At 55.8% G+C, this 15,203-nt stretch overlaps 1 protein-coding gene across 4 annotated transcripts in view; it reads left to right on the forward strand.

The window, feature by feature from the left end:
* Positions 1-13,385, forward strand: part of KIF13B (kinesin family member 13B) — a 217,403-nt gene extending 204,018 nt beyond the window's left edge. For 3 of the 4 annotated variants that reach the window (XM_051842522.3, XM_089325433.1, XM_089325432.1), the window contains exons 39-41: positions 4,149-4,211; positions 6,789-7,635; positions 12,178-13,029. In XM_051842522.3, coding sequence (XP_051698482.2) covers positions 4,149-4,211; positions 6,789-7,635; positions 12,178-12,443 — 1,176 coding nt within the window. In that variant the 3' untranslated portion in view covers positions 12,444-13,029. Of the gene's footprint in view, positions 1-4,148; positions 4,212-6,788; positions 7,636-12,177 lie in introns of all 4 variants that reach the window. The other variant, XM_051842523.3, reaches the window with a different exon arrangement.
* Positions 13,386-15,203: the final 1,818 nt, after the last annotated feature.

Raw genomic sequence — 15,203 nt, forward strand, 5'->3', positions numbered from 1 at the left:
GAGAGCAACCTGAATGCATTTAACTCTTCGGTAAATGCTGTCTGAGCTTCGGATTCCGCTGTGTGAAATGCCGATAATTATACTTATATTCGCTTGCCTCATGGGACTTCTCCTTAATATTTATAGCTGCAAAATACTTTGCAGTCATTTTTATTAATAGTTACCAGATGTGTCGTAAGTATTAATGAACTTACGATCTGAAATGTTTTGAGCTCCTGAAATAGGAGGCAACTGCTTGCACAGGGGATATGCAAACGAGCATTAAAATGCAAACAATACACATTTGGAAATTTGAGCTATTATGTATGAAGGACAAATGGCACAGTTAAGATTTCAATATGCTTTGTAGATTTATTTGGTACCCTTAAAAAGGTTGCTGGATTCATCACATGCCATTGCCAAATATAGAAGGCTCAGGACCCCCAGCCCCCGCCTGCAGATGCGGGCACACACACATACACTCGCATTCCTTAGCATACATACACACATACACTCGCATTCACTTCTTCAAATCATCCAACTTCCTGGGCATCATCTTCCGTTTCCCCAGTCTCCACAGACATCTGTTGCCGAATCGTCTCCTTTATGTCTGTGAACTTCCCTTCCTATTTCCTTTTTCTCTTAGCATCCAAATTTGGGCTCTTATTAGCTCTCTCAGTGGAACAACTGAAGTAATCTCTCTGTTTCAAAAATTTATTGGGAAGGGAGAGAGATTTGAAATGCCCACAGTAGCAAAACTGAGAGCTAGAAATTTGATCCAGGTCTCCCATATGGGTGGCAGGGCCCTGACTATTTGAGCCATCACCTGCTGCCTTGGAAGCTAGAATTGGGAGTGGAACTAAGGCTCCAACCCAGGCATTGCGATACAGATTGCGGGCATCCAAGGCAGCAGCTTAATTGCTACACCAAAGGAATACACCTGGAATTTCTTAGTTGATCATGCTAATGTTAGTATCTCCCCTGGATAAGGATTAGACATCTCAAAACATACTTCTCTCATGGCTTCAGTCAGAAACTTATGGTAAGCAAACAAGGCCACCTCCATCTGCCCTAACCCTTCTCTCTGCTGGTTAGTCTAGAGAGATCTCCATTTTCTAAGACCTGGAAAACTTAGTTGCTTTTCCAGGGATAGAGGGACCACTTGGCACGCAGCTTGGCCCCTCTGCCATCCCACCTTTGTCATGTTGCTCGAGGCCAGCCTCGTCATAAAATTGCCCCATGAAGTTTTTCCAGGCCCATTTTATTTAGGGCCCCATGCTCCTCTGCAATCCTTCGCGTTGGAAACTTTGATTGGGATCCCTGTCCCATACGGGACTTTTCGGTTATGTACTTGTGCATTCCTCCCCCGGAGTAGCTTGTCAGTAGGTTGGGAGCCAGACCCTGTACCCTCCTGATGTTTGGGTTGCCCATGGGCAGCACTTGACATGGTGCCCTGTGCGTTGTAAGCCCTGGTAGTCTTTGTTGAGCGGAATTGACATCAACAGAACCAGTGTTGGATTGCATATGTTCCTTAAATGTGTTCTCACAAATATTTTTAAGCACCTGCCGAATTTTTCTAATCACATTGAGTCGTTAAAGTGTAAATTATGTTTGTGCTCTAATTGAGTCATTTAAAAAAAAAGTTTCATCCTACCAGTTACCCTTACATTCTTGGTAGGTTTTTATATTTTTGTTTATTTTTGTTTTTGTTTTTAATTCTTCCCCTAAGCAGAGGAGATGATTTATTGTACACATGTTATGCTTGGCCACAACTGAGAACAGAGCTAGTCCAGAATGTCCCAGGCCCAGGACAGAGGGCATCAGGGACTGTTTTGGTGTCAGCAGAGTGGATCTCATAGGTGGTTTCAGTGATCCACTGGCGATGGAAGTTCCAAATCTTTCGAGACAAGTTGCAGATGACGGCAAGCAGTCCAACAGCTTGTAGCAGCGGCCTGTGGTCTGGCACCACTTTCTTCTTTGGCCATCGCGGTGCACAGGCCGGCAGTGTGCTTGGACCTCTGTCTCATCGTTCTGCGCTTCAGCCTGCGCGTTCGCGTCTTCCTCTGCTTGGCTCTCACGGTGCGGTGGTCTCCAAGAAGATGGCGCTGAAGCCGAGAGCTGTATTTCTAAGTTTTGAAAGGGTAAACTCCACCTTAGTGAAGTAGTTATTCCCGTCTTGGTTGTGAATAAGATCTGAGAAATGTGAGTACTTTGGGGTTGGAGCTTGACAAACCTCTGTCTGCCTTCGCCAAGAAATATACTTAGAACACCTTACCCTGTCAGGGCCGGAGGGGAGGGGCTTTAGGTACTCCAGAAAGGAGGTGAAGACAAAGGCAGCAGCCTCTGCACTCAGGCCTGGCTGGGAGCAAGATGCAGGCTGGAGGATGACTTGGTTCTCAGGGACTTGGCAGAGAGCCGTGGAGAATTTGGGAGGTGGGAGGAGTGTGAGCTGTTGTGGGACTTGAGGGATCCTGGCTCCTGGTCAGGGAATTGAGGTGGGAGCTGGAGGGTCTTGTGGTTCAGGCCCTTATCACATGCAGTGCTGCCCCCAGGGGGTCCTCCCTCAGACCCCTCCCACCCTAGCCCCGCCTGCCCAGGGTTTGCAGGGTGAAGTGTGTGTTCCTTCACTTGATTCCTTTGCACTTTCCGTCTTTAGCCGTTACGGCTGCCTGCTCAGTCCCCTCCCTGTGGAACCTCTTCTCAGGTCCTGTCACTGTTCCCTTCTAGCACAATCCTCTGTTTTCTTCCAGGAGCAGTCCCAAGGCCTAAGTGGTTATAATACTGCGCTTTGCTAAGAATGAGATACTCCATGCTTGTGCGTTCAGGTTAACGAGCAGCTGAGTGGGCCGATGTGCTTCAGGTGGGCTCTTCTCCCTCCTGGAGCGTGGGCTCCCTGGGAGAAGTGAAGACTTCAGTGCAGACTTAGCGTGCCGGCTCTGTCTAGACAGTCCTAGCTGCATGGAAGCCTCAGCGCCCAGCTGCACGCAGGGACCAGAAGCAACCAGATTACTTGGGACCGGAAGAAAGGAAGCTTGAAGATGTGGAATCTCTGTCTATAGGCAGTTTAAATTCTGGATTAGGGCTGCGGCCAACTGTTGTTGCCTCTGGACCCAGCAAGAAAGGGGAAGCCGGTCCTAGGCCTGCTCTGCCAGGACGAGCCCTCTCTGGAGCCGGGCACGCAGAGGCTCCGTGCAGAGCCTCGTGTCAGAGAAGGGAGACCTGGGTTGGCCAGAGGCCAGAGGCCACGTCTGCGCACCTGCTTTTCTGTCCCACTGCCGTTGTTAGCTCTGCAGCTACAAAATGACTTTTTGGTGCCTTCTGCTCCTCCTGCCGTTCCTTATCGTGGCTCTCATTTATTTATTTATTTTTTTGCTGCTTTTTAAAAAACGTTCTTTGAATGATATATCTACAAGTAACAAAGTCCTTTCCTGTGATGTTGCTCATGTCCATTAATTCAGGCTCTTATCGCCTCACACCTGCCCTGTTGCTGCAATCTCATTACTGACTTGCCTCCTTGGACTTTAAATATTTCTTCGATCAACTTGCATCCCACTGCCAGATGAGTTTCTCCGATCTTCAGCCATCTTCTGCTTTGTGCTTAGGAATGGTAGAGAGCCCTTGTCACTACCTGATTAGGTTGGTTTCAGACACCCCGGCCCCCAGATGTGCTCACCTGCTCTATTCTGTGCCCTGGGTTTGTGCTCCAGCCAGACTGGCTTCCTTTCTGTTCTCTTCCTGTGCCATCACGTTGCCCTGGGTTCTTCCTGGCCATCAGGGCTTGGTTTGGCTTCCGCATTGTGCCTAAAATCTTTCTAGATCTTTCCTATTCTAGCCACTTCTCCATGAGAAGTCTTCTAACACTGGTCTGCATAGCCCTTGAGGAAAGAGAGGGCATGTGGGGGTGTACAAGTGCACTGTGCACTGTTGTCTTCAGTGTGTGTCTTGCGTCCCTGCTGGGGAGTAAGCCCTGCCCCGCGCTCCTTTTTTTATGAGGCGGAGCCCTTAGCACACGTGGGCCTACTTGGCGGCGACTTACTGGAGTTCTGTAGCATTGTGAGAGTTCGCCCTGGGTGAGTCCTGCTTGCTCTCTGCTTTGTCAGGTGAAAACCTCCCCCAGGGGTCCCTGTTCTGCCCCTCTGGGTCCCTGACCCGTGCCCTTGTCTCCTCAGCCCGTGCCCCGAATCATGGTGCAGTCTGCTCTCCCAGATGTCCGGGCAGCCAGGACGGAGGAGGTGAGTCAGCCGGGGGCCCCTGCACAGTGGGTGGCCCTGATGCCAAAACTGTTTGCTGCACACCCCAGGTTTTTTTCTTTCAGCGTTCCCATTTGGATAATTAACTATAATATAGGTCACTTTCTTCTCCCCCTATATTTTCCTTGTTACACTTTTCTATTTTCAACTTGTTAATCATATGATTGCTAAACTTTTAGGTGCTTGACTGCTAATGTCGTCTGCTGCTTTAATAGCCCACTGCTAGGCAGAGGAGATTTCTATAAACAGAACAATCTCCTTCTTCTAAGTGTTTGCTTAATTCTCAGTTTTACATTTCATTCCGATTCATGATATCAGCGTGAAAAGACTAATGCTAAGCTGGGGAGAAAATAGTCTCTTATGATCTCCCACAGATCAACAGCACTTCTCATCTTATGAATAGCAAATCTGTTCTCCCCCACTGTGCTTTCATTCTCTTAGGGATGCTCCATCTTCATGGGAAATTTTATTTATTAAAACAACAGCAAAAACGGCCCAGCAGTTTGACAGAGAATTCAGACCTCCGTGAATTCCTCATTTCTCAAAGGCGTTTTCACTCCAGCTCTTGGGCCTCTCCGTAGACAGCATCCTGGTGCCCCCGCCATGGTGCCTGCCATTCTGTGAGGCGGGTCAGAGCCCCTGGGCAGGACGGAGGGCTCATAGCAGGGCCGTTGCTGCTGGAGGTGCCCTAGCTGCCCGAGGGTCTGCAGCTCACCTTCGCCATCTCCTCAAGTCTGGCCTTTTGCACAGATGTCTGCAAATGTCTCTCTCAGGGCTTAATCCAAGGATGGCAGCCAGGTTGCAACTCACGGATCAGCTCCAGTCAAGTGGAGCCGCTGCCCCGAGTGCAGGGGCCTGCGGGGTTCCGCAGCTGCGCCCAGTCGGCCCCTTCTGCCGGTTTGCAGGTCTCCCCGTTGTTGCTGCTACAGCAGACCTGACCCCTAGGCTGCCCTTTCACTTACTGGGAGCCTCCAGGATGACGGGTAACAGTTGTTGCCTGTGCCCTACCAGTGATTCATGCGGACAGATGGGCTAACGCCTGCGACCCCAAGGCAGTCCCTGGGGACAGCCGGAGGGCTCCTTCCTGTCCCCGGCCTTTAGTGGCCAGCCCACCAGCTCCTGAGGACTCAGTCTCGCCTGGTGGAGGGAACCCGAGGAGGGAACAGGAGCATTGCAGGCCCACAGCTGCTGCTGGGAGCTCAGTTCTTGTGTTACTTGTGTATTCTTCCCTGCGTGGTCAGTGATTTGAAAACGAAAATAGAAAAGAATAAATAAAACACGTACAAGTTGCAAAAGAAAAATGATTGAAGGACTGCCTAATCTTTTAGAGTATTTATGCTGGTGACAGTTATTGATCTATTGGATTGAGTAAATTTCGCAGCCCCGAGATCCATCACAAAAATGGGCTGTTAATCTAAAGAGGTGCCGTTAATTTCATCCCCTGAAAGTGTGCCTTGTGGGGAAAAAGGGCCTCTGGAAACAGGAATATAAATGACAATTCACAGGAAAATGCATGATTCATCAAAGTGCTGAGTTAAGCCAAGTAACTGTAAGAGACTTATAGATCTCAGCTGTTTCCCAGTTCAAATAAATCCTGTGTTTCAAATGGAAAATGACCATTCCTGTAATATAAATAATTTTTCCGTAAATATTGGAAAACATATTTCTTTCTCTGAATATCGCCCCTCACCAGCCCACCCACGTCGTTGCCCATTCCTGCCTTCTCTGTCCCCGTCCCTGTGACGAGGGAGCAGAAGATATACCCGCCCGCCAGCCTCTACTGGCTTAGGATATAAACTGAAGGACACCTCGGGTGTGCCTCAGAAACACTAGGATTTGGACAGGCAGCGGCTGTCCTCATTCCCCATGAGACGGGGCCGGGTGTGACATGAGAGGCCACGGCCAGCGCAGGTGCTGCGGGCCGGCCTCAGTCAGTGGTTCCTCCTGGCCTGCCTCGAGGTCAGAGGCCCCCTGACCCGGAAGAGAAAGGGCTGGGGCTTGCGGGGAGCCTCTGCCTCTTCCTCATCTTCTGACTGCCAGCCAGGGGCACCCTGCCGGGCGCAGTCTCCGGGGCCTTTCTTGGTGCCCAAGCTGCTAAAGCACTTCAAATCCTCCGATGAGATCATCCTTTCGATTTTGCTGGAGAAAAGTGCTCCCCTGGCCTCCTGAGTGGTTCTCTCTGTCTCCTTGTGAGGTCGGAGGCAGGCAGAGGATGCGTTTCCAAGGGAGCAGAGTTGGCAGTCTGTGCAGGGGTGCAGGGGGTGCACACCTCTCATGTGCTGCCCTGCATAGCGTGCGGCATGCCGCTGGGGAGTGGGGGCAGGTGGCAGAATCTTTATGTAAAAGAGGCGTGGAAGGGACAGGGGGTGTGGCTTGGTGGACCCTCAGTGTGGCCACATGCAGGGCCAAGGTCACGCGGACTGAGGTGCTAAGGGCACAGTCAGTCCTGCCCCAGCAGAGCTGTGGCCTTTCACACCCACACACTGCTTTTGGATTCTGCTGGGCGTGAACACCCTGTTTGGTGTTCTCAGCCCATGCTTCGCCCTTTTCCACCTGCAGGCGCAACGAGAAAGCCTGGGACCTGGTGTGTCTGCCGAGGTGACGGTGCCCAAGGTGGCCCCCGCGGTCAGAATCTGTGACATACCTGCTAAGGGTGCCTCATCGCCACCCGCTGCCGCCGCTATCACCACCCAGGCCCCAGAAGGGCAGGATGGGCCTCCCAGCCCCGTGAGCGAGGCCTCCAGCGGGTACTTCTCCCACAGCGTCTCCACCGCTACGCTGTCGGATGCACTTGGCCCGGGCCTTGACGCTGGGAGCCCAGCCGGTGGTCACACACCAGGCTCCCCGCCCATGCCCCTCTGTGCCGCCACCCCAGAGTCTGAACTCACACCACTCCCGGATGCTCCCTGTGACCCCCAGTGGCGGCCAGGCGCCGCGGGGTCCAGTGCACAACCCTGCACGGTAGCTGCCCCCGACCCTCCGGCCAGCCAGCAGCCAGCAAGACGCGAGGCACAGGCTGAGGCCGCCCCCAGCTGTGAGCTCCAGGCCGCCAGACCTCAGCTGCCTCCCGACCTCGTGCCCCAGGCGCCCTCCTCCCCATTCCGAATCCACAAGGTGCGGACCTCAGAGCTGAAGTCCTTCACGCGCATGCTTGGAGGCGACTCCGGGGGCTCCTCCAGTGCCGAAGAGGACCTGCTGGCTGCGGGAGCAGCGGGGGCAGTGGCACAGGCCCTCACCAAGCCAGACGTGGCCTCCGATTCCGAGGACGCCAGTGAAGTCCCTGAGTGGCTCAGGGAGGGAGAGTATGTCACTGTGGGCACCAACAAAATGGGCGTCGTGCGGTACGTTGGGCCAACCGACTTCCAGGAGGGCACGTGGATTGGTGTGGAGCTGGACCTGCCGTCAGGTGAGTGGGGCCAGGCCATAGCCACCACTCCACTGCCTCCTTTGGTTTGGTGGGAGGCTGCCCTCTGCAGAGGCTGGGGGTCTCTGTTCTCTCTGAACTTGTGTGTGTGTGTGTGTGTGTGTGTTTTTGTTTTGTTTTTGTTTTTTTTGACAGAGTGGAGAGTGAGAGAGAAAAAGGTCTTCCTTTTTGCTGTTGGTTCACCCTCCAATGGCTGCCATGGCTGGCGTGCTGCGGCCAGCGCACCACGCTGATCCGAAGCCAGGAGCCAGGTACTTATCCTGGTCTCCCATGCGGGTGCAGGGCCCAAGGACCTGGGCCATCCTCCACTGCACTCCCTGGCCACAGCAGAGAGCTGGCCTGGAAGAGGGGCAACCGGGACAGAATCCGGCGCCCCAACCTGGACTAGAACCCGGTGTGCTGGCGCCACAAGGCGGAGGATTAGCCTAGTGAGCCACGGTGCTGGCCTGAACTTTTTCAACATTTGCAATTTCCCCAAATTTCTCAGAAACCCACGATAGTCATTGAAAGGTACTCTGCATTTGGGAATTTAATACCCTTTAATTCACAGAAGCGTCTGCGTTTGAAATAGGACAGTAGCGCTGTCTGACTTGTTTGCCTGGGTTACACACGTGCCGGTCATTTCCAGCTGCAGTTCCTGTAAATTCTACAGGACATCCAGGCTTCTCTGCACCTGGGCTGAGTCTCCCCAGAAGAGGTGAAAGAACTGTGGCACAGTCTTCAGGCTCATTACAGAAGGATCCGAAAAACTGAGGGGCAGGACTGAAGGAAAAAATTTGTCTTTTGGAAAGATCCCCCCACCCCTGGCAAAAAGCAGCGAGAAATCTTCCATTCAGTGGTTCACTCCCCAGATGGCCTCAACAGCTGGGGCTGGACCAAGCTGAAGCCAGAAGCTTGGCCCTCCATCTGGGTCTCACGGGGATGGTAGGGGACAGAGACATTTGAGCCATCATTTGCTGCCTTCTAGAATGTATTAGCAGGGAGCTGGGTCAAAAGTGGAGCAGCCAGGACTCACACTGGCACCCATTTGGGATGCCAGTGTCACAGGCTGTGGCTTTACCTGCTACACCTCAGTGCCAGCCCTATTACTGGTTTTTTAAATAGCTTAATTGCCATGTAATTTATACACCATAAAATCTACCCATTACTGTCAAGTAGTAGTTAGTACAGAGTGTGCAGCCTTTACCATAACCGGATTTTAGAATATTTATCACCCCAGAAAGTCTCCACCTGCCCTTAGCAGCCACTCCCCTCCCCCAGCCCTCGATTACTAACCAGCTTTTTGTCTCTCTCAATATATATGAGCTGTCATACTGTGGACTCCATGTCAGTGGGTACAGGCATTGTGTGGCCTTCTGTCTGGCTCCTTTCCCTCAGCATAGTGTTGCCATGTTGAGGCCTTGTCAACACTGCATTACTTTTTTTTTTTTCTGACAGAGTGGACAGTGAGAGAGAGAGAGAGACAGAGAGAAAGGTCTTCCTTTGCCATTGGTTCACCCTCCAATGGCCGCTGCGGCCAGCGCGCTGCGCTGATTCGAAGCCAGGAGCCAGGTGCTTCCTCCTGATCTCCTATTCGGGTGCAGGACCCAAGCACTTGGGCCATCCTCCACTGCCTTCCCTGGCCACAGCAGAGAGCTGGCCTGGAAGAGGGGCAACTGGGACAGAATCCAGTGCCCCGACCGGGACTAGAACCCCGGGTGCCAGCGCCACAGGCGGAGGATTAGCCTAGTGAGTCGCAGCGCTGGCCTGCATTACTTTTTAAGGCTGAATAATAATCCACGTATGGACAGACCATAGTTTGCTCAGCCATTTGCCCGTGATGGACAGTTAGTGTGCTCATTTCCACTGTTGGGTGGAGCTTTTGCTGTGGACATGGTCTCATTTCTCTTCCGTTGCTACCTGGGCAGTAGCTCAGCATGTGGCTACCATGGTGAGGACTGCCGGACTGTTTGCAAAGCAGCTGCGTTGTGCACTCACCCACTAACAGCAGGTGAGGGTCAGAACAGCCCCTCCCCCGGTGAGGCTGGGAGCTGCAGCAGTGTGCGGCAGCTGGCGCCCGGAGCTGCTGCGGAATGGGGAGACGGCAGTCAGGTATGACGAGGGGCTCTCTGCCTCTGGTCAGAAGAGGGAGGGAGGGAGGGAGGGGAAGCACTGTGTGGTGTCTGCAGACCAGAGGCAGCTGGAGGCTGCCTGGAGGCCGTGCAAGTTCCAGATCCCAGCCGCCCCCAGAGTGTGTCCACATGCGCCCTGTTTGGCGTGATTATGAGGGGTCTGGGTGTGATATAGTGGGTTAGCGCACCACCTGCAACCCCGACATCCCATTTGGGCGCCACTTTGAGTCCTAGCCGCAATACTTCTAACCCAGCTCCTGCCAAAGGCCTAGGAAAACAGCAGAAGATGGCCCAAGTGTGTGGGCCCCTGCCACCCTGGTGGGAGACCTGGATGGAGTTCCTGGCTTTGGCTTGGCCCAGCCCTGGCTGCACGGATATTTGGGGAGTGAACCAGTGGATGGACAATCTCTCTCTCTCTCCCTCTCTCTCTGTTCCCTTCTAATAAATGAATACATATTAAAAAAAATAAAAAAGTGACTATGATTGAGCACCACCGCACGTGAGAGAAAGTCCCTTCAGTCACTTCCTGGACCCTGAGTCTGCTGAGCTGCTTGTGGGGTGGGGTGAGGCTGGCTCTGTCCAAGCCCAGCCGTGGGGTCTGAACCTTGCAAACCCACGGCAGCTTCTGGGCCGCTGCACAGGCCCGTCCCTGGCTATAGAGACCATGCTGACAGCGACACCTTTGTGTCTGGGCCCGTGAGCTTTGCTGTGAAGTCGCTCTGTGTTTTTACAAATAATCTGGCAGAGAATCGCTTGAATTGGAAGTGATTCTAGAAGCTTTTGAATCAGGCTGAGAAATATTTTTAAACCTGTTTCTCCTGAAATGCAGAGGAGAATTCAGGAGTGTGTATTTGCAGTTGGATTTAAGAATTAAGAGGGGCTTAGAAAATAATTCATCCAGTAAACACTAATGAAGCACCTACTGTGTTCCAGGCACTGTTCTAGGTTCTAAATACCTTAGTGGTGGAGATCAAGTCCCTAAATTTTATTTATCTTATTTTAGAGGGGAAAAAGTACTAAAGAAACAAACAAAACTTTGATAGTAATAAATGGTATAAAAGTACATTGGGGTAAGGGTTTAGAAGATGGTAGGTGTTCATTATAACGTCCCGGTAAACCAAGGCAGGGATGACATGAAGGAGGAAGTGGGGAAGGCAATGGGGCTGGGCCCAGGGTCAGGCGGGCTCAGGGCTCCTCAGGGGTCGAGCCTGAGGCAGGGCGGGCTTGGCGCATTTGACAGCGGAAAGGGCAGGCCGTGAAGCCCCAGGTCCGTGGTGGCCAGGTCACTGAAGATGTGATGTGGGGAAGCATTAGAGGTTTTAAAAAGATCGCTTTTGGACAGTGGCCTTCGGGGGAGAGTGGAAAGGGAAAGCTGCCTGGGTGGCGTGGAGCTGTACCGGCCTGAACTGCTGGGGCTCACCCTTGTGGCAGTGGGGGTGTGAGCAGAGTGGCTGTGTCGCCAAGGAGGTGGGGAGGCCCCTGGGCAGCGCATGCGTACTCTCAGGTGAATCTGAGGTGCAGGTCAGTGTGCTAGTGGAGACAGGAGGCACACGTGAGGGCCACGTGGGGGCCACGTGGGGCTGGGTCAGCGTCAGCGTCAGAGATGTCTCCAGGCCCTCAGCAGCCTGTGTGGCTGGACAGCGGCTGATGAGCACACTGGGTTTGAGACTGGACAAGACAGAGCCCAGGAGGTGGATGGGAAATGGGAATGTGTCCCCAGAACAAGGGATGACAGTGTCCAGAAGAAGTGAGGGCGAGGCTTCGCTGGCCCGAGTGCCGTTGGTGGAGCTGCCGGGCCTGTCGGGAGGGAGGCGGAGAAGCAGGGAGGTTGATAGGAGGTTCGCTGTGTAGGAGACCCCGAGCTGAGCCTGCTCCCCGTCTCCCGGCGGCCGTGGTATTGGGTGGCCCTTTGTTAGGTCCCTGCGTGCCACCCTCTCGGTGACCTCCGGAGTTCCTGTGTGCATTTACAAGGGGTGCTCAACTTCCATCTGCATGCGCCAGCCTAGCGCCTGACTCGCTGTCCTGGGCCGGTTTGGCTAGTTTCCCCTGTTTCAGGGAAAAAGATCATTCCACCAAGGCCACCCTGCCTAGATTGCAGTTTGATCATTTGGGTGGAAAACGGTCTCTGCCCACTGGATGGGGCGAGGCGCCAGCTGTGCTTCGGTCTGTCTCTCCCCAGGGCAGGACCTTCCAACACCTTGTCACAGGGCCGGGGGCGTCCCTCCCTGGTGACCACTGCCCGCTGCCCTGGGCAACAGTCACCCTGTGCTTGGCCCGGGAGCTGCCTGGACGGGGCCTTTAATGGGGCAGTGGCACAGAGGCGGCAGTGTGGGAGGCGTGGTATCTTCAGGGAGGAGGTGACAAGTCAGAAGCGCAGGACACCCCTCCACATTTCCTCCCTCTTCCTCTGCAGGAAAGAACGACGGCTCCATTGGAGGGAAGCAGTACTTCAAGTGCAACCCTGGCTACGGTCTGCTGGTGAGGCCCAGCCGGGTCCGCAGGGTCCCGAGCACTGGGCGGCGACGCAGTGCGGGGCTCCGGCCGCAGGGTGCCCCCGAGGCCCGCCGAAGCGCCACCCTCTCAGGCTCTGCCACCAACCTGGCCTCTCTGACGGCAGCCTTGGCCAAGGCCGACAGGAGCCACAGGAACCCCGAGAACCGGAAATCCTGGGCTAGCTGAGCTGTGGCCTCCCTGTGAACAGGAGCTGGGGAGCCGGCCCCTGGAGCCCTTCTGGTGATGGCCCGCTGGGGAGGTGGGGGCTGGCTGGGCCGCAGGGTGGGGAGGCTTTTTGCACATGCAGGGCTGGTGGCCTCCCCAGCCTCTCTGGAACTCTCCAGTGTCTTTTCCTCCTGCACTTGGAAGATGAGGCACTGCAGCTTGCGCCCCTTCAGGTATATGTGGAAGGTTCTGGGAGCCCCAGGGGATTGTGGGCCTGTGGGCTGAGGTCCTAGGGGCACACAGGCCCTGCTGGGCCATCTCCCTGCCTGCCTGTACCTGGGGCTTCCCCACTAGGGCTTTTGTGCCCTTTGCTTTTTTGGAGTCTGGTGACCCCATTCATGTCTTAATTTAAGCAATAATCCGAACTAGTGCCTTTCCTGTCCTGGAGGGCTTCCTCCCTCTGCCTGGAGGGCTGGCGCCAACACCTCCACCCAGCAGTGGAGAAGCCTGGAACCGTTCGGCTCAGGCCAGCCCTTTGTTGTGTGGCGAGGTTTCAGCGCCTCGGCTCCCCGAGCCTGACGGCCCGGCCCTGCTTCCTCCTGCCCTTGTCCTGTAAGCCCCCCAGGCCCCCCAGCCCGGAAGTGCCTCTGCTTGGCCCCCAAGGCTCCTTCCAAGGGCCCAGTGTGCTCCAGGCAGGGCTGTGGCCAGAGCTCACCCTCTTGTCCCGCTTGTCAGTAGGACGTCTTGGGTTTCTTTGTGGGTTTCAGTGTCCCTACACCTGGAAAGTCTTTTCTGTTTGCCGTTTAGTCCCTTAACAGAATGCCTGGAACATATTTATTTCTATTTATTTTCACCCGACCCGAACTCCTTCGCGAGCCACAATCGGCAGGTGTGGCCGCCCCGGGGCCTGCCTCCGCCTCGCTGGCTGGTCTGAGCCTCTGGGAGCTGCCAGCCTCCTGCCTTGGCAGGGGCCCCTGCAGGCGGCCTGGGGCTGCGGCCCCTTCCCAGTGCCCCTGCACGGCGCCTTCACCGGGCCCTTCTCCAATGAAGAGGACGACAGAGACTTCTTCCAGAATTACGTTCGTGCTTCTGTGGGCACTGACTGGACTGGGGGAGTCCGGGGTGTTGGCTGCCGTATTGGCTGCACTTTGGTTTCTGAGGGGGTCCTTAGGCCGGTTGGCCGGTCCTGTGCCATGCGGGTCAGTGGCCCTTGCTGGGACACTGTCATTCCTGGAGCCCTGGGGCCAGGTTTGGGGGCCAGGGCGGTGTTGGCAAGAGGGTGGACTGGTCAAGTGCCGTGGCCTCATAGCTCTGGGGTCACGGTGTGCCTTGGGCTCCACGGGCGGGCAGCCTGTCGTTAGCGCTCGCCCCAGACTCGAACACCGGGAGCGTTTGTGGAGGACTCTGGGGGGCTCAGAATGCCACAGCTGCCGCAGCTCTGGAGGCAGGGATGCCCTGCCTGGTTTCAGTCATGAACCCAGTGCTCCAAGATGGCCAGCTCCAGGGGGAGGCCGGCCTGCGGTGGCCAAAGGACAGAGTGGTCTCTGGCAGGGGCTCCAGGCCGTCCTGCCCTGGGCCTACATGGTACCACTGGCCCGGGGGCAGGCGTCTGGGGCCGTGGGAGCACCTGCCAGGGAGACCCTGCCTGCTTCTGGGGGGCCACCTGGAGGCAGGAGCGTCAGCTGGCCCTGGGGAAGACACCTGCTGGGCTTCTGGCGCTGAATGAAGCGCGTCATTTCCGCTCTGCTTTTTCTACTAAAGCTGCTGCTCGGCGGGGACGTGCTCCGCAGGTGCTTCGGGTGGGATTTTGTCCACGTCCGCCAGCGTCCGCGTGTGCGCTGGCCAGGGTCCCCTGCCATCCCTTTCTCAGGAGGTGAGCGATGCCGGCCGCCCAGAGCCTGAGGGCCCCGGCCCTGCTTCCTCCCGCCCGTGTGCTGACACCGGGGCGCCTCTGCTCCCACCCAGGGCCGGTGCCTGCTGTGTGCGAGGCTCGCTGCCCCACAGAGAGGCCCCTCTGCTGCCAGGCGCAGTGCCCTGCCTGGCCAGGGCGCTCCTGGACGTGGAGCCTCGGCCTCGTTCGTGGCTGTTAGGAGGAGAAGCCCGTGGCCTGCCCTGGATTGCGCAAGGCCAACCTGGCCACCCTGGTCTCCCTGGGAGATCTGACCGTACAGCATCCCTGAGATCTGTCAGCCCTGTCCCGGGAAGGCCCTGAGCGCCTCTGTGACAGGAACCTGGCCGAGGTGGGCGGGTTCAGTGCCCCTGCCCCGCTGCCCTGCACGGCCCCTTCAGGCTGGAGAGAGGGAGCTGCTCACAGCGTCACTGCTGCCGTCCGCTCCGCCTTTGATTCCTTGCTCTTGCTTTTTGGTGCAGACTGACAACGACAAAGCAATGACACGGTCACCCTTGCCCACAGTCCCCCAGCCCCAGGGCCCAGCGGTTCCTGGGGAGGTGTGGCTTCCAGAGTAGTGTGTGAGGGATGGCAGGAGGTGAGGCGGGCGGCTCTGGGCCCTCAGTCTGCCCGTCACCTCTCCGGGCAGACCGATGGAAAGCAGCAGCTTTGGGGTTCTGGGCGCCGTTCCAAGCAGGTCCCAGGCTCTGCTCAGGCACAGTACCAGGCGTGTGGTCAGTGTGTGCCTGCCAGTAGGGCCACCTAGGTCAGGACAGGTCACAGCCAGCCTGCCAGGCCTCTGCCTCCCACTGTGCACACCCTGGGCTGGCAGTGCCCCTCGTGGCCCCTCCCACATGGCTGCAGGCCATGCCCACCCTTGGCAGCTGCGCAGG

The sequence above is a fragment of the Oryctolagus cuniculus genome, chromosome 2, assembly GCF_051225735.1.
Source record: "Oryctolagus cuniculus isolate XC-2025 breed Fujian yellow rabbit chromosome 2, ASM5122573v1, whole genome shotgun sequence".
NCBI classification, from domain to species: domain Eukaryota; kingdom Metazoa; phylum Chordata; class Mammalia; order Lagomorpha; family Leporidae; genus Oryctolagus; species Oryctolagus cuniculus.